A 20,675-nucleotide genomic window follows, 5' to 3' on the forward strand; every position below is an offset into this window, starting at 1 on the left:
TATACATTTGTAAAGTTCAGTTATCTCAAAAAGTCACCTTTAGCACTTAACAACTTGAGTACTGCACGAATGCAGTTTAACGGTGTAACAGCAGATGGCAGCAGCAGAATGCCATCTTGTCTGCGATGACAAGAGAAGAAGAAGAGCGTGACCTTTCAACTGAGGCACAACTGTGACGTCTTACGTTGTTTACGGTAGATAACCGTTTCTATTGAACTACTTAGCGCTAGCCTGTGTGCTCTTTATAAACATGCATTTTGCTTTAAGCGGACCATGACCACTTTTTCACATAAATTAGAATAAAATGGTCCAGAACTATTAAGGTAATTGATTGCTTTGTTTGTGCCCTCTCGTTATCGACAATAATGAGCTAATAGCAGCTAGTCAGCTAGCATGCCAATGATGCAAAAAATGACAGGCGAGCAAAAAGTCAGCTAGCTAAAAAACTGATGTTAGTCTGTACTAACATGACGGAAGCTGCAGGCTAATGCATTGTGTATTTTTTGCTGTACATGTCACGTCGCCACAGCAGCTTCCCTGCACTGTCAGTGTCCAAACTACCGGATATTTATATATTCAATGTTGCTGCTGGTAATATAGCAAAGAGTGGCCTATGAAAGCAACCATTACCTCAACAACAGCATCTCTGCGGAAACTTTGCATGCACTGATACGCCTCTGCTGTATGTATGCCTGGGCACCTTTAACTAGAATTATAATGCTATATGGTGCAGAGCAGAGAGGGAAAATAACATAGTTGGTACAACAATGTTTGATTTGAATGATCTCGACCTGTTGCGTACTCTGTTATTCTGCTTTGCTCTGTTATTCTGTTGCAAAGATCCGACAGACACACCGCTGTCTCTTAAGGCCTCTGGTTATTTGTTTTTCCTTCAGGGAACAGTAATGCCATAAAAGAAAAGGCCACTGCCTTGTCTGCTCCACCGGGTAGCAGAGGTTTCCCTCAGAGATGGCTACTGAACTCCATGAGGCTATTTTCATCGCCAAGCAGGAGCGCCACAAGAACCTGTTTCTTAACTACAGAAACCTGAACAATTTCCCAGTTGAACTGCTGAGGGATGAAGGCCTGCAGTTTCTGGAGAGACTGTACATGAAGAGGAACTCACTCACTACACTGGTATTCATACTGATTTTGAATTGCATGTAATTGTTGTCCTGTGTGAACATAAATGCCTAACAGATCATGACTCAAGACCATTTTACAAATGTTTCAAGATGTGTCGGTTCTACAAAAGAGACATCAGAGAGCAGGAACATTTCACAAGTTCATTTCCTGTGATGTTTACTGATTATTTCTGCTTTCTCTCTCTCTCTCTCTCTCTCTCTCTCTCTGTCTCTCTCTATCAGCCTGATAATCTTGCTCAGAAGCTCCCAAATCTAATTGAACTGTGAGTATTCAGCTAAGATGTTATTTTTTGTACAGATATTTTTAAGACTTACCACCCTTTATGACATTATATAAGCCTGTTCTGTGGTTAATATTGGCTGATATAGTAGGAAAGGTGGCTGCTGAATTTCACTCGACCACCAGATGCTGTGAACTGTGAAAATATGAAAACCTTTGTAATTTGCACTCAAGAACTTCACTGACATGAAAATAGGCTTCACACTGTTTTAGAAGATTAATCAATGAGATATCAAATAGATCGATCCATACAAATTCTAACTATTATTATTTTCCCATTTAGGTATTTGCACTCTAACAACATCGTCATTATTCCTGAAGGTAAGTACTCTGTAAATTCCTCGTAACTTGCTTCATCAAATGAAGCAGTATGTATTTATTGAAACTAAAGAAGCAAGCCAACAGCCACAATACATATAAAGATGAGATGTTCAGGGTGTGAAAATCATACATAACACACACTGATTGATGAGTACTGACATGATATTAATTGGTATTTTAGTAAAACCTTCGATGAAACAGAAAGCAGAAGAATTTAACCCAGATAAATCTAGAGCATGAAGGTTAATTTTAAAGCAAGGCCTTTATCTCTGCTCTGTACTAGCTTTGTTTGTCTTTTGACCATAATGAGGCAACTATGCTTTGTCCCCCAGCTATAGGAAACCTGGCCAGACTGCAATCATTGGACCTGAGCAACAACGCCCTCCAGTTCCTATGTCCAGACATTGGTCGACTGAGGTCTCTGCGGCACCTGAGACTGTCCAATAACCAACTGAAGTGCCTTCCTCCAGGTAGAGCACAGCAGCTGTCTGTCACAGTGCTCTTTGAGTTTATTTTGTCACTCACAGTAAAGAAGGCATGCAAATTTAGTTTATTATTCATGTACATTCAGTGACATTTCCCACTGGAGGTGCAGAGTCTTTCATGGCATGTTTACCTAACAAAGTAAATTAGTAGTTGAGACTTGAATTGAGTTGCAGGTATTTTATTTTCCAGCAGAGGGCAACAGAGTTACTCAACTAAACTGAACCAACTGAGACAGGAAACAGCTTCTCTGGATTGTAGAACAGCACTGACAGGATTATTTCCTGTATGTTTATCAACACAGCTGGGGAAAGAAACAGTATTATACAGTAATCAAAGATAAAATCAAGGTTTTTGTTTTCTGTCATTTTATTCTGGAGGATAAATAAACACAAGTATTGTTCAATCTTACTTATATTATGATTTCAACCTTGGTAGATTTTGTAAATGATTCAGAAACACTGGTGACATTTCAGCATTATTATGTATTTTATTAATTGTGGAAAACAAAAATGTGAGACTCAAACATTTATTGTAGCATCTTAACACATAATCAGTCAAACAGATCTGGTTGCCTACTGAAGAACTTTAGCAACAGTCTGTCTTTTAAACTATCAGGTGACTGATTCCTCTCACTCACTGTCAGTCAGATTGAGAAACTCATATGTTGCATCCTTAATATCCCAGAGTTCTTTCTTGGTTCCATACTATTTAGAAATGGAAATTTGGAAAATAATGCTGCTCTTAGTCAACATTTACAATGACAAAGGACAAAAACTGTGACGTTCCAAATGATCCCATTACAAAAACGTCTGCTTAGTTTGATTTCTGTGTTTTTTATTCTGAGATTTGTTGTTGTTTTGTTTTTGAAATGTTAAAGATCTCACCTAGAAAGACTTTTTCAGACTCCCTCTCGCTTGTCTTTCACCCTCAGAGATTGGTAATCTGCAGGAATTGGAGACTCTGGACGTGTCGATGAACCAGCTGACTTCTCTACCACACCGGCTGCACCGCTGTGTTTCTCTGCAGAATCTGACAGCCGACCACAACCCGCTGAGTCACGTTCCCCGGCAGCTCTGCTGGCTCCACCGCCTCAACCAGCTCTCCATGGCCGCCAACCGGCTGACCTTCCTACCGATCGGTCAGTATAGCCCCTTATCTGTGTGTTAGTGATAGTGATGTAGATAATGTGAGCAGGGTAATGTTAATATCTGTGTGTGTGTGTGTGTGTGTGTGTGTGTGTGTGTGTGTGTGTGTGTGTGTGTGTGTGTTTTAGATCTGGGTAGATCACGGGAGCTGCAGTTTGTGTTTGTGGACAACAATGTGGACCTTAAAGGCCTTCCCTCCTACTTGTACAACAAGGTCATCGGCTGCAGCGGGTACAGCAGCTTTCCGGGCTGATAAATGTGATTTAGTCAAGGATAGTTGAAGTTGTAACTCCATTTGATATAGAGTGGTATGAGATACAGCTCTATACAAACAATAATATAAAAATTACATAATGTTTCAACTGAGGGACTGCATCTCCGTGTGTGTTGCTCTCGTACAGGTGCGGAGTGTCAGGCCAGGTGTTGGAGGGTGACCTGGGTGCGGTGCTGGGTGGGGCGCTGAGTGAGGCTCTGGTTGGGCTTCCAGCTGAAGTGAAGGTGGTGGGCACAGAAACAGATAATGTGGTTCCCCTGGAGGAGCTCGCCATGAGAGCCCTGCACCGCATGTGCCACTACCACCCGACAGGTGAGGAGTTATATACACACATATACAGTATACACCATTATACCATTATACCTGTAAGTATTTACAGTATATGCGTGACCAGCTGTGCCTCATTTAGATAGAGACTACGCTTACATTTTATTTAACAAGCTTTGTTTCTTATTAGTTTATCCTGAGTAGCTCCCAGTGTCTGACAGGAGGAATCTGTGATTACACTTAGACACACAGTAGGGATGCCATGGTGAGGAAATCTTCCCACCAGCTAATGAATTTGTGACAACACCGCTGTTACTGATTATAACAGACATTTTACAACAGAAGATGCTCATTATCTGTCGAGCGCTCTATTAAGTCACTAATAAAGCAAACTGAAGTGAGCAATACAAACAATAGTAAACAATAGATTGGCCAGCTAGCTAGTTTGCCGGCTTCCTTCCCACATCTTTGACTTTCCCTGGAAGTTATAGCAAGTAGAGGGGGCAAAGGGGACATGACGCCATTGACAGGTGACCAAGTGAAACGTACTGTTACCTTGAATAAAATGACATATTTGTCTGGGTTTGAACATCACAGGACACATTTGATATTATGTAAATACACAACTCAACAAAATATATAACGAAGGTATTTAGTCATTTTAAAGACATTATAATGCAGAAATGTGTGGAATGGTCGGCAAAATAATATTAAATGACAATGAATGCACCAAACAAATAAAATGAAAATGCCTATCACTGTTGATGGAATTTTTTTTTTTATTAGAAGCGAGTTGGTTGATAATCAAACTACATAAAAATGCCTTTTTTGGTGAATACTTCCTGAACTGTTGTGTTTTTAGACGTCAACGTGCTGCCTCCCATCAGTCTCCCAAAGAGCCTGCTGGACCTGCTGCGGTTCCCTCTGGGACACTGCCACCGCTGCAGTCAGGCCATGTTCACCACCATCTACCCCAAACTCTTCCCCCTGCGTGACACCGCACTGGCAGGAGTGCACCGCAGGTCAGAACACACACTCAACAGAGCTACAACAGACTGATGGAAACTAGTTAGCTTTCTTTCATCTTTTTTGCTCAATTAAAGATGATTCAAATCTTGTTTTATACGAGTAAATAAATTGTTCTCAGCTAAACATGCTCATCTTCTTCCCTCTGAAGGACGACTGTGAGCTTTGTGGCCTATTGCTGCTCTAGTCACTGCCTCCGCACCTTTGACCTCCAGGGATGACAAGGTTTCCTTCGTCCCTGTACGCATACGCTCAGGAGCTGTGGTGTGGTTTTTCTGAAGGTGACAGAGGACGACTTGTAGTCTGTGTGGATCTTGAAGGTCTGGGTGCACCATTGCAGAAGTTCTGTGCTTGATTGACATTACTAAGAACCACGGAGAAGCAGCCTGTGTGGATGACTGGTGGGTCAGATGACGGACAAATGGCTCATTCTGTAGAGTTTCATCACACAAAGACTCAAATAAACATGACGTTCCTGAGTCTGACCAAGTAAGCAACATTCCTGCTTGTGTGGTGGGGATCAAAATAATAATAGTGCACTTATGCGCTCATTCAAGCTCTGTCTAGAAATTAACAGTATTAGATCTGAAGTTACAACTCTCAGATGAGCACTTTTATAAAAAACAAACACTGTTTGATTTGTATTAAATCAGTGATTTTTCACAGAGAAGGTTATTGCAGCAGACACATCGTGTTGACTGTGGAGTCGTATTTGAGGTATTAACATTTTGTAGTACAGTTTGTTTTATTGATTACTGATGAAAACTTGAAGGGTTATAATTTAAAGAAATGTGTATCAGTTTGACATGTGTCATTTTCAGCAGCAAGTGTGGGGACTTGAAGACCGTCTCACATCAACTCTTCAACAGAAGCCATCGAGTCTACTGCAAGTTTATGTAATCAGTAAAAAAATTATGTTTTTATCTTTACATAAGCTTAAATGCAGCCTGTGTAAAATTTGCAACAACCTTGTACAGGTTGCATGCCTGCAGACTTGGTTACAGTCAAAGGTTTCTGTCTTCATCTGTAAGAAATAAGATTTGTACACGTCAGAGTCACTGTGCGACTCTCTTGTTGACGCTTGTGTGTTAATAATTATTACTACGCTGTGCAATTCTAATGTACCATTTGTTTGGATTGTTTCATTTGGCAGTAAATGTTAACTGATGTTTGACTCTCAGTTAATTTGTATCTTTTTTTCGCAGCAGAGAGAGTTTGTCAGATTAAAGGCGTAGAAAGGTGTTAAAAACCCAGCCACACAAAACAACATGTATCTGTTTAGAGATTTTCATATAAACACTTCACACAGGTCACAACAAGCCTAACACCTCCATTTCTTTCCAAGTCCTCTCTGTCCGTTCCACACCAAAGAATGTATGAATGTTTGGAGTAAGTACAGTCTTAGCTAACATCAGTGTTTCCGCTGTAATTCTGGCAATAATTGCATTGAAGCTCTCAGTTGGCTCGCCCACAGAAATGTACCTTAGTCATATCACCGCATGTGCGTACTCTCCCTCTCTTCTCCTTAAAACTCACGCAGAAATTCTTCTCTAGAATCAAGATCATCCTCTTCCTCACAGATGGTGGTTGCTCCTTCACTGATACTACCTCTTGGCTAGTAACGTTTCCTCCTGGCTCTCATTCGCCTCTTCAGCCTGGCTGGGAGCAGCGTTCAGAGCTGACTGAAAAAGTTGGTATTACATTACTATCTGTGTCCAACGCTCTGGCCAGCTCCCTCCTTCTCTTGTCTTTTCTTTTCTGGCATCCCAATTAATGTGCAGATCCTGGCATAGCAAGGAAATCCACTCCCAACATTAGCTAGTAGTTCAGGGCTTCAGACTAACTTTTTACACTGGTTTCACTGGAGCGCCTTGTTTTTCATTTAAGTGCAACTTCACATAAGTATAAATATTGATGAGTACTTTGGTTCAAAATAAAAATTGGTTGTCAGGATTAACATGGTTATTGCTGGCCTCCATGGGCCCCTCAGCAGCTGGGCCCCAGAAACCTCTCCCCCTTTTTCCCCTTTATGAGCAGCCCTGGTTGTTAGTGTTAGTAGGTCAGGACAGCCAAGGTCTTTGGTTTCCTCTCATGTGGGATACAGACCTAACAAACATCCTGGCGGTAGGAAGGTGTGCCAAATAGCCTTTAGACAAGCTTGCCAAGGGAGCTCTGCTTAACTGAGTCAGTCTGTTCCTCTGCCATACCAGCTCTCTTCATTACATACACTAGAAACCCTCCATTTTAGTCTTATTCCATCCCTGCCTCATGTTTTGTTAATAATCTTCAGCAGTTCTTTGAGATACAAGAATGGGACATCTGTTTGGACATTGATGCACTATTGGCTTGTCTGTCTGGAAAAGCACTTAGAGATATTTCTTAAACCTTATCTCAATTCTTACATTCATTTTCAAATCAGCCGCCATGCTTAATGGTAAAAAGGTTGAACTTGGATTAAAAGTCAAATTTCCGGCACAGGCTTCCAGTATCAAAGAATTTTGCTTAATGTGTCTAAACTCATCTTTTTTGGGAGGCTTTCAATTAAGAGCACATCCTTGTCGATCACTAAAGTTGCTCTGACAAAGAATGACTGCTTGACTTGAATATTGTTTACGTATGTAAGTGATAACAGAGGGGCTGTGGAGGATGGGGCAGAAAGCACAGCAGCTCCATTACCAGGATCGATGGTGTGTTCAGAAGAGTGTTGGACCATGATCCTCTCTGCCTGAAGCTTCAGCTCTCTGCCCTCCCTCTGGGAATATCACATCTCTGCTGACTGCACATATGAAATAAGACACAGGCAGGCTCTATGTTCATATGAAAACATATGTACATATAAACTGTCCAAGGGAAGATTGTATGATCAAGCATGAGCCCGCTATAATATGGACGTCAGCACTACCTGATCTTGGGCAAAATTTTTGCTGCAATCATGAAGACAATGTGAAGCTAAGATTTTTAAGACTTGGAATGAATATAACTATGTTTTTGTTTTTTTCTATCTTTTAAATCAAGATTAAGAACAACAAGTGTAAGAAAGCGGAAACCTTTGTTGTCAGTCGTGCCTCCACAACCTGTCAGATAAAGTCCAAGTCCTCCATCAACACCTACGGAAGCCCTAAAGGGCCATGCATTCATACACTTTATTTCCTCGGTTTTCCTGTGATAACGAGTTAATTTCATTTGTTTTCTCGAGATCTTGAGTTATTATCTCGAAATAACAACTGCCGTTTTCCCGAGACAACGGGATAATTTTCTCGAGATCTTGAGAAAACAAAACGATAGTGTAGTATATTAAATCATTGCAGGAAACATCATTCAGTGTAGCAATGTCAGAGGAGCAGGAGCATATCGATCACCACGTCACATATCTTTTCAATCAAGGCCTGACACAGGCTGAAGTAGCATTATGCCTTGCTATTACAGATAATATACACATTAGTGTGCGTAATCTAAAAAGACAGTTAGCAAGGCTTCAGCTACATCGGCTGCGCAATCTAAGTGAGCCTGATGTCGAATTAATTATATCGTTATCTCAGGAAAACAAAGTTTCGTTATCTCGAGAAAATGATCCCGTTATCTCGGGAAAACGGCAGTTGTTATTTCGAGATAATAACTCGAGATCTTGAGAAAACAAATGAAATTAACTCGTTATCACGGGAAAACGGAGGAAATAAAATGTATGAATGCATGGCCCTTTAGGGCTTCCATAGTATTAGCCTACTTTTAGCTCCATTAACCGTGTTAATTAAAGCTAGATTCATTATTTCAACAGTTTATACATACACAAGCAGGGAGAAAAAGTATATAAATTATTTTGATACAAGCTAAATAGGTAATAGATACAATAATTAATTACACTTGGCTACAAGTTTTTAATAGTCACTAAAACAATTTTCCTACGGACATGGAATATCATGTTTCATAGGAACTCAAGTGGATAAAGTAACTGAACTAAATGTACACTACTTGTTGTGTTAAACTGTATCTGAGTAGAGCCCATATTATGAGACACTGTGGCATTTGGATACATGATGCAACACCACAGTAATTTCCTGTGTTGAGTCAGGCAGGGCAGAGTGTGAGGGGAAGTGTGTGTGTTGGGGGGATTAATGGACTAAGCAACAGCTGACTCGGGTGTTGTTCAGCCGACTGTAGATAACACGGACTGTGAAATGTCACGTCATGAATACAGAATTATTATTTTCAGTAAGTAGATATATTTTCACCGTCGATCACTTGTTTCAGTTCACTTCCTAAGGCTCTGTACTTTGAAACATTTGCACATTTGTGAGTTGCATTGCCATGTTGCTGTCTGATAAAACACACAGTGTGGTATTCACTAAGACTACTCTGCCTTTAATTATTTAGATTTATCAGAAGTGCTGTTGAACCTTTGTGCTTGTGGCTTCTTCTACAGTTCATCTATCTCCGACCTGTGCGACAGTAACAGCCCTCCCATCTGTGACACATAAAACAAACTGCACTTAAATTAATGTGTTTCACTGGATGAACTCGGATGTACATAAATTTAGAGTCATTTTGAAGGCACGACACTCGAGGAGAGTAATTATACCAGCTTCAGTCGATGATAAAGAGTGTGATTTATTGTGCTCAAACTGATTGCTATTTGGAACATTAATTTGGGGGGGAGGTCTTTAATGGTTTCTTCAATGGGACAGTAATGATTGGGTCCACCATTTCTTATCAGACCTGAAGGGCTAACTGGATGTTCTGAAAACAGTCTGTAAAGTGTTGGAGCAGGTGATGAAGGAGACTAGAGAGAGGTAAACAGGGACAAGAAAAAGAGCAGCCATTTCTCCCTGCAGCGGTGATGAGCATTCAGCAGTCAAATGCGTTAAGGGACAAATGACAGTGAGGTGAGCAACAAATAGAGCGGAGGAGGAGAAAGATGATATCATCTCCCTCTCGCTCTTCACTCTTTTTTTCTTTTCCCTGCAGCCTTACATGACCTCTCCGACATGATCTTTCCACAGTCACAGAAATAATTAAAGCACGGTTTCTCTGACCTTTGACCACTTCAGAACAGGAGGTTTTATCCACTGAACTGAACACACACATTTTTTTTTCCTTGTGGCACTGCAGGTGTGAATACAGACATCATCTAATGCCAAAAATCCTGTAATGACAAATTAGTAGATTTCATAAAGGACATGAATAATTAGCACCCTTGCTAGCGTTTCATTTTTACGTATATTAATTCTAAAATGCACAAACAAGAAACGTTAGTTTGCTTTAAAACACTGACAGCATGTTGAAGTGGTTGTGGTTTAAGTGACACGAGCCTGACAAAAGCACACATCGGATGTGACAAGCGAGTCCCCCGCAGCATGTCATCCTTTTTTGGGTTGGTTTCTTGACGTGTATTTTTGTTCGCATTCAGTATTCACATCTCATGCCTTGTGGCGCTGCACAAAAAGAAAAAAAAAAGGATCTTTTTTGATTATGGGAAGTCAAGGACTCCAGGGGCAAACAGCTTTATATACTGAAAACAAACTCAAAGACCTTTCCTTCTTTGTTTTCAAGTACCACAAGTGAGTATCGTGACTGTGCAGCAAAATGTGCACATATGCCCGCATACACTGGGATGCACATAAGTAGGCTCTTGTAGAATGCAGTATGGACTGAGGTTGTGTGTGATGTGGGGTCATGTGGTGCATTTAAGGTCACAGTCCTGAGTTTATTCAAATTTGACCCCTGTTTTTCTTAATTTCAGCTCTTTATGTGGAGTCGATGCTAAGAAATAATTTGTAGAATGGCACCGAGTTAAAATAACTTGAGTTAAAAGAGAAGATATTGATTGTAGCACACGTTCTAACCACACGTTTTAAAATACCTTCAGCCATAAGTGGGTAGTGGGAAATAACACATGATGGTGGTGTGTGCACATGTGTGTGTACAGTATGTGCACGTGCATGACATCGTAAGAAGACATCAGTGTATGTCAGGTGGTACCTACAGAACTTGTGCCAGTGTAAAGAGGATGGACAGGAGGAGATGATAAAGCACTGCTCACATTTTGACTCTGTCTCAGTCTCACACAGAATTTTAACGCCGAACCTCAGATTTGTCTCCAGATTTGTTGTATCGCTTTAATTTTCTCTATCTCAAAAGAAGCCATTTGCCTACAAACAATGAATCTGTTAAATTAAAGGTTTTATCTTATTATTCAGTTTATTTTTCCCTTATCCTACTCTTTAATTAGTAGGAAGTCAGACTAAAGTACTGCAAATGAATATCATGAGTGCTGAAGTTCAATAGTTAGTCTATAACCAAGATAACATGAAGGTTGCTGTTCTGCCCTGACTTCTATATCCACAGACTTCCATCAGCTTTTTGGGACAATCTACATTTATGGCTGTACTCGACAAACAAAATCTCAATTTTCCAATACAGTAGCATTGCTTTGTGATTTTGTTTTATGCAGACCAAGAGGCTGAATATCTTGCGAAGAACTTGATTCTGCTGATGGAATATTATCTGCACAAATGTAGATGTCAACATCTACTCCTGTCATTGAAAGATTTCTTATTAAAAAAAACAAACAAGTGAATCTCTTTGAAAAATGCATGAAATATATCAATAATAAAAAAGCATTTAAACTTGTATCTTAATATTTTATCTTAGTCCTCTTTTTATTTTATTTAGAGATATTCATTTGATTGTATAAGTATTTGCTGCTGTCGTGTTCTCAATATATCGCAATGAACTAATGTCATGTTCTGCAAAAACTCGTTTAAACTTTCATCAAATAAATTAAAGAGAAAGAAAACAACCTTTAATCCACTCCCTCTGACGTCAGAGGGCGCGGCCATTTTGTGAGCACCGTCAGGTTCAACACAACGAAGCAGGAAGTTAGGTGACTGAACCATCACATTAAAAGCGAGCAAAAGCTGCAAATGATACATGAATACATTTTCTTTTAAACGAACATATATTGCAATCAGATTTTGATTTAAAAACGAATCAAACACAAACTTTTATAATAATAATAATAATAATAATAATAATGATAAGAAGAAGAAGAAGAAGAAGAAGAAAAGAAGGAGAAGAAGAAGAGGCTCACCTGAAATTCATTAGCCTACAGCCTACAGTGAGGGTTTAAATACTCCACTATCATCTACAAACAATTTATTTACTATAATAAATCAAATATTCTTCATTATTAAAATGATAAATGTATTATTACATTAATACATGGGAGCAGTATTCCCTCTGTGCTGAGCACTGGGCTAAACTGTCATGGGGGGACTGTTATTGTTGAGGGACAGCAGTGAGAAAACGGTCCTGGGGTGTTTTTGACATACACGTATATGTCTATGGTGTTTTCTTTTAGTCTTAGTTTCAGTTTCATGGGAGGTTAAAATGTGTTGGTTAACTATTCAAAAACATAACCGAGAAGGAGTTGAGTCGGTGAACTTCAAGTTATGATGGTTAAATAATGAAAACGACAATGGAAGCTGAAGTTTGGCGGGAAATGGGGCTGGTGAGGGTTTGGAGAAAGTCAACATGGAGGCATCGTTCGCCACAATTATCCCTCCTCCCCTGCTGCTGCGGTGACCAAAACTTCCTTCAAGTTTAAAATGAACGTGAAAAAGGAGGTGACTTTGTAAGTGTTTTATTTTGTGAAACGTTGACAGGAAGTGCGTGGTTTCTCAACCCGCCTCGCTTCACAGGTGGAGGGGAGCAGGGCGGTGTGTTTCCAGCGGGGACAGTCCCGTTGAGCGGAGCGGCAGCACGGACCGACATTTTCATCCTGTAACCAAACAAATACAGCAAATTAAAAAGAAGACGAAGAAGAGCAGAAGAAACTTAACGAGGTAGGTTTCACTAGGTTTTTATTTGTTTGTTTCACTCAGCCAGGTCCACTATTAGAACAAAAACACAATAATATCAATTAAAGTTGGAATTATTCATTAAATATGTGGCTTCAAAGTTAAAGGCTATTGCAGCTTATTTATCACGGAGGTTAGCTAATGTTTGCCGCCCTGTCGAAGTTTCCTCCATCAGCTGTAGTATGTATGTTAACTTACAGCTATTGTCTACGTATTTTTTACAGCACTGATTAGTTTAACAAAGCCCACGGAGTCATATATATACAGTGGCATAAATATTATAAATGTTCCTGTGATGTTGCTGTCGTCTCTCAGTGCCTGTTCATGTGCTGAAAGGAGCACACTTGGTGGCGTTTTCTGTATCAAACCGGTGTTTGTGCGGGAGCTTCGTCTTAAATACCTGACGAGATTAAAGTAGTTGTTTGTTGTACGGATTAAATTAAGGGATGAACCAGCCACGGTGAAGATGTTTCTCGTGTCTCTGACGGCTTGTAGTGAGGCCGAGGGTTCACAGCCTTTTGCAGGAGGAGTGATGTTCAGCACCGCGGACAGCTCCGGAGCACTGTGTGACACCAGCACAGGAGCAGTTCAGTCAGAGCTGTAGCATTCAAATACACCTCCAGGTCTTCGTTTTCATAAAGCAAGTGGGGGAAAAGTACTCTGCATAAGTTTATATATAGTATCTGCACTGGAAAACAAGTTCTTCTGTGTTGCAGGTTTTTGCAGGCTACTTATGGATGGAAATTGAGATTGGCATTGTCCTGCATGGTCTCTTAGTTTTGCCCAGAGGAGGAGTCATGATCACAGTGGTGTTGATTCTGGCTGTTTTGGACTGATATGTAGTGATTTCCACAGTTCTGACCTTCTCCCTTAATGTTTTGAACGTAACCAGAGCCGAAATAGGGTGTCATTAATGGTTACACGTAATTTCCATCCTGTGTTGTAGTTGTGTATTTTGTGCACTCAGTAGAAAAACCAAAGTGCTGTTGTTATGTGGCACAATAAAAGTTTGTCAGCAGTCTCCATGTGAGGACACAGGAACAACGAGTTACAGCTCAGACTCAGTCTTTCTCCTTAAAAAGACTGGTAAAGTCTAATTTCCGTAAATATTCATAGACTGACCAGGACCAGGAAATAAAGCCTTTCTTGTGACTTTGTGAACTAATGATGTTTTGAAGTTGTGAAATGATTTGTAAGAATAAGAAATGGTGGATAATAAATGATGGCTTTTTGTTTATTATTCAAGGCAGGACTTTGTTTTAGACCTGTAACTGTGGTGATATCAATGAGGAGAAAGAACTCAACATACGCTTCGCCAACTAAAACACATCCAACCTGGTTTGATTTTGCATTTTATTTCTATGCTAATATATGTCATGGTTTTTAACATAGCAGAACTTAACTTAACAATGAATGTTTGGAGTTTCTGGAGAGGTTTTTGTTTATATGTCTGACCACAAATATCAGTTAAATCAACATATTACTGCTTGTTATAGATTAATAGAGCAAAATTCAGTTGTACAATATAGCAGCTGCTATCTTTCTATTCGACTCTACCTGGTAGTTTAAACATCTATCTAACTGTTAAACCTCGGCTTGTCTGTGAAATGCTGCTTTTACTTTGCTCATGCTATGGGTGAAACAGGTGTTTTGAAGAGACTCTGAATAGTAGTGAAGCAGATGAAATGTTACGGTGAACATGAACCCAGGGTGCGCAAATAATCATTTTCCTGGTGAGAAAATGGTTCCTGTCTCGACTGACACCCTCACTCACCTCCCTCTGCCCCTCCCAACTCAGCACCCACCCCTCACCAATCCATCACCCTGCATAGAGAAAGGTGAGAAATCACCACCAGCCTCCAGCCCGGTCCAGCTACATCTGTTGAAAACAGACATTTCCTATGATCCCTTTCAAACAGTCACACAGTTTAATTTATTCATCTTGTTCTCTCCTTGTTGAATTTCAATGTAATCTGCTATAAAAAATGCCAGATGGTAGAAAAACAGCGACATCCAAGAATGCACTGTGATCACAATCTTCTCTTTCATTGCATGTTGCTCACTTATTAGTTTTCAGCACTAAAATGAGCAGGGAGATTGATTCACAGTCCGGTCTTGGCAACTGCTGCCTTTTTTACCCTGTGGGATTTTTATACAGATTGGTTTTGGACATGAACTCTTAAAACCAGTTGATGTTGGCACATCATTCATCAAAATAGAGTTGTTAATGTGGCAGTTTGTCATTATTAGTGGCCCAGAAGGTAGAACGGGCTGTTTAGTAATCGGAAGGTCGCTGGTTCGAATCCCCGGTTCCCCCAGCTGCATGTCGAAGCGTCTTTGAGCAAGATACTGAGCCCCAAATTGCTCCTGATGAGCAGCTGGATGGCAGCCTCTGCCATCAGTGTGTGAATGGGTGAATGTGATAACTGTTGTGTAAAGCGCTTTGAGCGGTCAGTAGGGGCAGACTGGTAAAGCGCTATAGAAATTCAAGTCCATTTACCATTCCATCTTGTCTGGGAGGAGCAGATGTTTTTAGAAGCCCTGCAGGATGTTTTCGGCTCACCCACACTGTGTATTTAGACTTAAATCTTTTGTGCTTACAGAGGTGTTGACTTGAGTCACATGATTTTCGACTTAACAAAAGCAAAAGAGACTTACTTGACGTTAATACCAATGACTTGTGAATTAAGACTTTAGCCTTTTGACTTGGAAAGACTTTATATCCTCCCCAGGCATGACGATTCAAACTTATGTTAGAAAAAAAGCATGCATTGAGTCACTTTTGCAGGATGGACTAGAAGACAAATACTTACTTGAAACACAGAATTTATAGGCTTCGAGTCTTTCCTTTGACTTGTAAAACAATGAGAAACAGTGTTCTCCATGCATCTTCCAGCAAAATGCCGCTGAAACAGATGCTTCTCAGCTCGAGGACAGTAAACCTTCAAAGGAAAAAAGAGACTGTTTGCACAATTAAAGGCTGTTCAGTCCACTTCAGTCCTTTTTTCCTTTGAAAGTTTGCAAAACAATGACTTTGTCTCATCTCTGGAAATGTAACGCAGCGCTACGGTTTTCGGTGGAGCTTGGTGCAATGCTTTTACAAGTGGGTTTATATTGTTTTTATCTTGAACATTCATGAGGATGCAGATTCACATCCAGCAAAACACATCCTTCCACTGGTTTCATTGTATTTTGCTGATCTACAACGATTGCTAACATACCAGCAAAGGCAGCGGTGAAGACGACTGTTAGCAAGTAAACATGGAAGTAAATAGGGCTGAACATTATGCACAAAATCATATTGCGATTTTTTTGGACAGATATCGCAATCGGGAATGATAATATTTCATTTTCACTGAAAAAACTAATAAAATGATGGTATGATTTTTGCTGGGCTCTGTACTTAACAAGCCTGTTCCCTGCGTGAACATGATTTGTATGCCGGCACATCTCTATAACACCAAAATGTGTCATTTATAATGGTATGTATTTGACACATTTTATCTTTATCAAATAATTGTAGCTCCAGCGATTTAGATATTGCAGTTGGCTATAATGAGATTTGGATAATGTTTCTCTTAATTGTGCAGCTGTAGATGTAAACACTGCACAGTTTAAAATATAAAATAAAATGCCTTTACAAATGTTTTATAAAGAAGGAAATGCTTTCAAACCGCTTGTTAGACATCAAGGAATCACACAAAACATTTCAATGTTTCTTTGTTTACTAGGAAATTCCACCTACACGTGTAGTTATGAAAGCATCATTTAGAGGGATGTGAACATAGTTTCTTGCCCCGACAAACCCGTAGTTCCCTTCACAGGAACAGAGACAGACTCACACACACAGACACACACACACCTCTGTATTCTGATCCTGATACTCCATCAACAAAATGGATCATTTTAGATGTTTGAAATTGTGATATGTCCTCCTCTTATTGATCAGGATGACATAGCGGATCTGTAGTAACCCGACTCTGCTGGTACAGCGGCTACACTCTGTAGGATGCTTGTAACCTCCTCTCTCACCCTTTAGGAGAGGTTAATATTGAGTTTTTGTCGTTCATTCGGTCTGAGTAATACTTTAAAGAGGTGATAAGGTCATGATTTTTATATTTGCAACATTAAAATCAGTCAAAATTTCAATGGCATAAACAGTTTGTCTGGTAGAAAGGATCTGTGTACCACACGTGTGTGTGATGTATACTGTAATTATGTTGTCTGTATTCGTGCATATGCACAATAAGTTATTATAATATAACAATAATATTCTTTACGTGTCTCTCTTCATCCTGTATGTCTTATGAATGTATAGCCTATTGTGTGCGTACAGGTACCTATATTTATTTGAATATGTACTGTACTATGTGCACCTGTCATCACTGTGTATGTGTGAGTGTATAAATGAACAACATGTACAGCGCAGCATGTTGACAGGTGTCCATTTGAATGTGTGCAAGCGGGAGGAGAGAGGAGAAGAAATGGTGAAAAGGAGGGGGTGGTGGAGTGTGTGTGTGTGTGTGTTTGTGTGCATTCTAGGTTTTGTGTGTGTTAGCGCAAGCAGAAGCGAGAGAGAGACTGTGAATGCCAAAGTGAAAGAAAAGGGAAAACATGTACAAGGGAGGCAAAGTAAAAGAGAGCGAGAGGGAGAGTGGTCCATGTGTTATGTAAGTGTTGTGAAGCATCTCTATGTGTGTGTGTGTGTGTGTGTGTATTCTGTAGGCCTACAGATTAATCCAGTGGGTTTTATCCTCAGTGAATGGGACAGTGGGGCTTTGCAGTGATTATCCCTGCAGGCCACAGATGATTGCTTTGAATCTCCTGTACGTCCCACACCACAATGTTTCCCTGCCTGCATATCTGTGTGCCTGCACATCATTCTGTCTGCCTAATTTATTGAGAAGGTGTTGACTTTCAGTAAGAGTTGACAGATGATAGAATTTGAGAAGATGTCTGTAGGTGGCTGCAGACGCTTGAAGCATCATCTTATAAAGGATTTACCCTCTGATAGAGTTCAAATGTGTGTCTAAACAGTTTAAATGTGTAGGTTAATGTTTATTTTCCTTCTTGTCTGACTCACCACTCCACCTCTGCACGTCTGTTTTGCCGTCTGTCCATGTCTCTGCTTAATCTGCCTGTCTCAATCCTAGTCCGCCTGCTGAAGCTCTCTGTCCATGCGTCCTCCTTTAGATTACGTAACGAGGAAATGTCAGAAATGCAATCTGCTCCATCATCCCTGCTCAGCTATAACAAAAATGCCTGAATGCTGGGAACCATTTGTCATTTTGGTCTCGTAATCCTCCGTCACAGCAGAGGTGTTAAAACCGGAGCCGGGCATTTTAAATGGTGCATTTTTACACTAGCTGCCAGGTGGTCAGATTGTGACCTTGTACCTCTTTGCTCAGTCACTGAGTGGCAGCTGTGTGCAGTTACTGTGTGTTATGGGAAAGTTTAGTGGGAAAATTAGCCCCTTGAGCCTGTCATTATAGAAAACTAAAGGAAATGCAAAGTTGTGGCATATTATAGGCAATTGCTTTGAAGATAATAATGTCTAAGGTGTCCATTTTGGTGACATTTCACTTGAAAATTGCTCATAAATTACACACTCAGGCATTTACCCTTCTGATTTCCTCAGTGATTTTCCGCAGCAGATTTCTCTCTGTGTGTCCTTCCTGTCTCTCCATAGGGAATGTTTTAATTCGTTGAGGCCATATTGTCACGGCGGGCGATGCTGTGGGCAGAAAACCAGCGTGGCATGAGCTTTTCTAGCTTGCACTGTTCACATTCAACCACTGTGGTCAACGTGGATAGAATCAGAAGGCTCGATTATGAAGCTGTTCTCTGAACATCTGACATCCATCCTGCCGTTTTGAGTACTTTGAATCTAAAAGTATTTTTATCTTCAGTGTGGGTGGAAACCTAGTTTTAACTTTTTGATGTGTTACTGAATAGGAATTGAAAGTGAAATAATGAAGAAGTGGTATCTCTGGCTCAAATACATTCTATTCACATGAAAGTTTCAGAAAAGATATTGAACATGTAACATTTTGAGGGCAGTGATATACAGTTAAATCCATCTTACACCTATACTTACATAGAATGCTGCTCTTGTAACTAGTAAAGGTGAATCTTTCTATCCAGTTGTCTTTAGACAAACCTGTTTGAAGTTATTTATAAATCTGGTCTTCTTGTGTGCAAATTGTGACTGATTGCATCTAGATTAAAAATAATTTAGATCTTAACACTGTCCTTATCATTTCACCGTGTGCTTTTGAAGTTAAATAGGATAAAAAATGTGATAAAGCAACAGGAACAGTCACACTGAAATGACTGCAGGCCCTATTTTTTTGTCAGTGCAGATAAAACAGACATCTTCCTCTCAAAAAGTTTCGGTTTCAGTCTATTCAGGGAGATTTTTTTGTTTAATTGCATTCTAAAATTATAATTACTTGCATTAATAACACTAGCTAGGACACCAAGCCACTTTTGTGTGTGTCTGTGTGAGACTTGTAAATCCTGTTACGTCCTTGCATTTGTGTGTGTGTTGGTACATGTATGGTATATGAGCAGTCAGGCATGAAGCGGTGGGTGTACTGTCTGAATAGTTTAGCCCTTAGGCTCCCATCATGCTCCGTGGCCCGGTCACATCTTGGCATCTGTTTACTACTCATAGGTCAGCAGGGAGGTACAGTATGTATGTGACTTCACATACTAACAATTAAAACTAACAATATTTGTCTATGTGTAATGGAAGTAAAATATATGACTAATGCATTTTATTTTCTGTAGTCTAACGATAAATGTTCTATTTTAATAGTAGATGAATTAATCGACAATCAGGTCCTCAACAAACAACGAGCAGCAGCAGCAGCAGTATAAAGGTCAGAGCCACAGTGCTCCAGCCTCATTTGCTCCATGTTATACCCGTAGTGTAAAAACACACTTTCATTTGCCTTGGAGTCAAATGTGCTGTATGAATTAAGTTTTGCTTGCTAGCTAGAAGATTGATTGAAACAGTGACCAAACAAAGTATGGACTAAAAGTATTTTTTTGAATTGTGAGTTTTAACAATCCTTTTGTAACCTTTTGTTGCTGCACTTTGTATGCCCGCCATATACCCTAACTACCTCCCTGCAATTACATGTGGTACTTAAATGAAGCGCTTCATTCATTTAAGAGAACTTGCCTCTGACCAAGTCCATGTACTGTATGTCACCATAACATAGTGTCTATAAACGTATCTTCTAGAAGATGTGATACAACCCAAATGTTGTCACCATGTGAATAAAGTGATTAGATGGAACTAATTCTGCCAGAGAGACGCAGCCCAACATCAAGACGAACATTGAAACATGAGCTACAGGAAGTGATAGACTGCAGAAAAACCTCCATGTTGTGTGGATGTACCTAATATAATCTGAAGGTTGTCTGAGAATAGAGAATGGATTGTGTTATGCAGTATATAGAGTGTCAGCAGGCGCTTCATCCTCTTGAGTCCTGACAGGTTTGATTAAATGTATTGCTCTGTTTGGTCCCGAGCAGGCAGCTTCAAATCAACTGACAAGGCATCAGTGAATATAGCGGCGTATGTAGTGTGTTTTGTGTTTACGTGTGTGTGTGTAATTGAAGGGTATCAGCCTCTCCATCTTAACAAGAGCCTTTCTGACGCCAGGATAAGTGTTTTCTGGGAGGCTGTAGCACTGGGCGAATAGCAGGGTACATCCGACAGCACAGGTTGCCAGTTCATCACAGGACTGACACATAGACACGAACAACCATTCATGCTCACATTCACATCTAGAGGCAATTAAGAGCCAGCAATTAACCTTAACTGCATTTCTTTGGACTTTGGGAGGAAGCTGAAGCACTCAG

General features: G+C 40.1%; 2 protein-coding genes across 3 annotated transcripts in view; both read left to right on the forward strand.

The window, feature by feature from the left end:
• Positions 1–170: 170 nt before the first annotated feature.
• lrrc28 (leucine rich repeat containing 28) lies at positions 171–6,124 on the forward strand. Of its 2 annotated transcripts, none has more exons than XM_084355718.1 (10): positions 171–194; positions 897–1,137; positions 1,368–1,408; positions 1,709–1,746; positions 2,079–2,216; positions 3,164–3,370; positions 3,506–3,608; positions 3,779–3,963; positions 4,781–4,940; positions 5,096–6,124. In XM_084355718.1, the coding sequence occupies exons 2-10, from the start codon at positions 970–972 to the stop codon at positions 5,163–5,165; spliced, it is 1,110 nt and encodes a 369-aa protein (XP_084211844.1). In that variant the 5' UTR covers positions 171–194; positions 897–969; the 3' UTR covers positions 5,166–6,124. The 2 variants fall into 2 exon arrangements, with proteins under 2 accessions (XP_084211844.1, XP_084211843.1); XM_084355717.1 differs by having other exon boundaries at positions 174–323.
• Positions 6,125–12,666: 6,542 nt separating this feature from the next.
• The window catches only part of LOC311249211 (synaptosomal-associated protein 25-A-like), a 37,553-nt gene continuing 29,544 nt past the window's right edge, over positions 12,667–20,675 (forward strand). Inside the window, exon 1 of the mRNA XM_084340083.1 lies at positions 12,667–12,785. The gene's annotated coding sequence lies outside the window, so the exon portion shown is untranslated. The remainder of the gene's footprint in view (positions 12,786–20,675) is intronic.

The sequence above is a fragment of the Pagrus pagrus genome, assembly GCF_965226575.1.
Source record: "Pagrus pagrus genome assembly, chromosome: 1".
NCBI lineage: Eukaryota > Metazoa > Chordata > Actinopteri > Spariformes > Sparidae > Pagrus > Pagrus pagrus.

Bases quoted from the DNA above. Each gene is read 5' to 3' on its own strand.
- lrrc28 (XM_084355718.1), top strand. From the start codon at position 970: ATGGCTACTGAACTCCATGAGGCTATTTTCATCGCCAAGCAGGAGCGC. The intron at 1,747-2,078 runs GTAAGTACTCTG...TTTGTCCCCCAG, and splicing joins CATCGTCATTATTCCTGAAG to CTATAGGAAACCTGGCCAGA. The intron at 4,941-5,095 runs GTCAGAACACAC...TTCCCTCTGAAG, and splicing joins CTGGCAGGAGTGCACCGCAG to GACGACTGTGAGCTTTGTGG.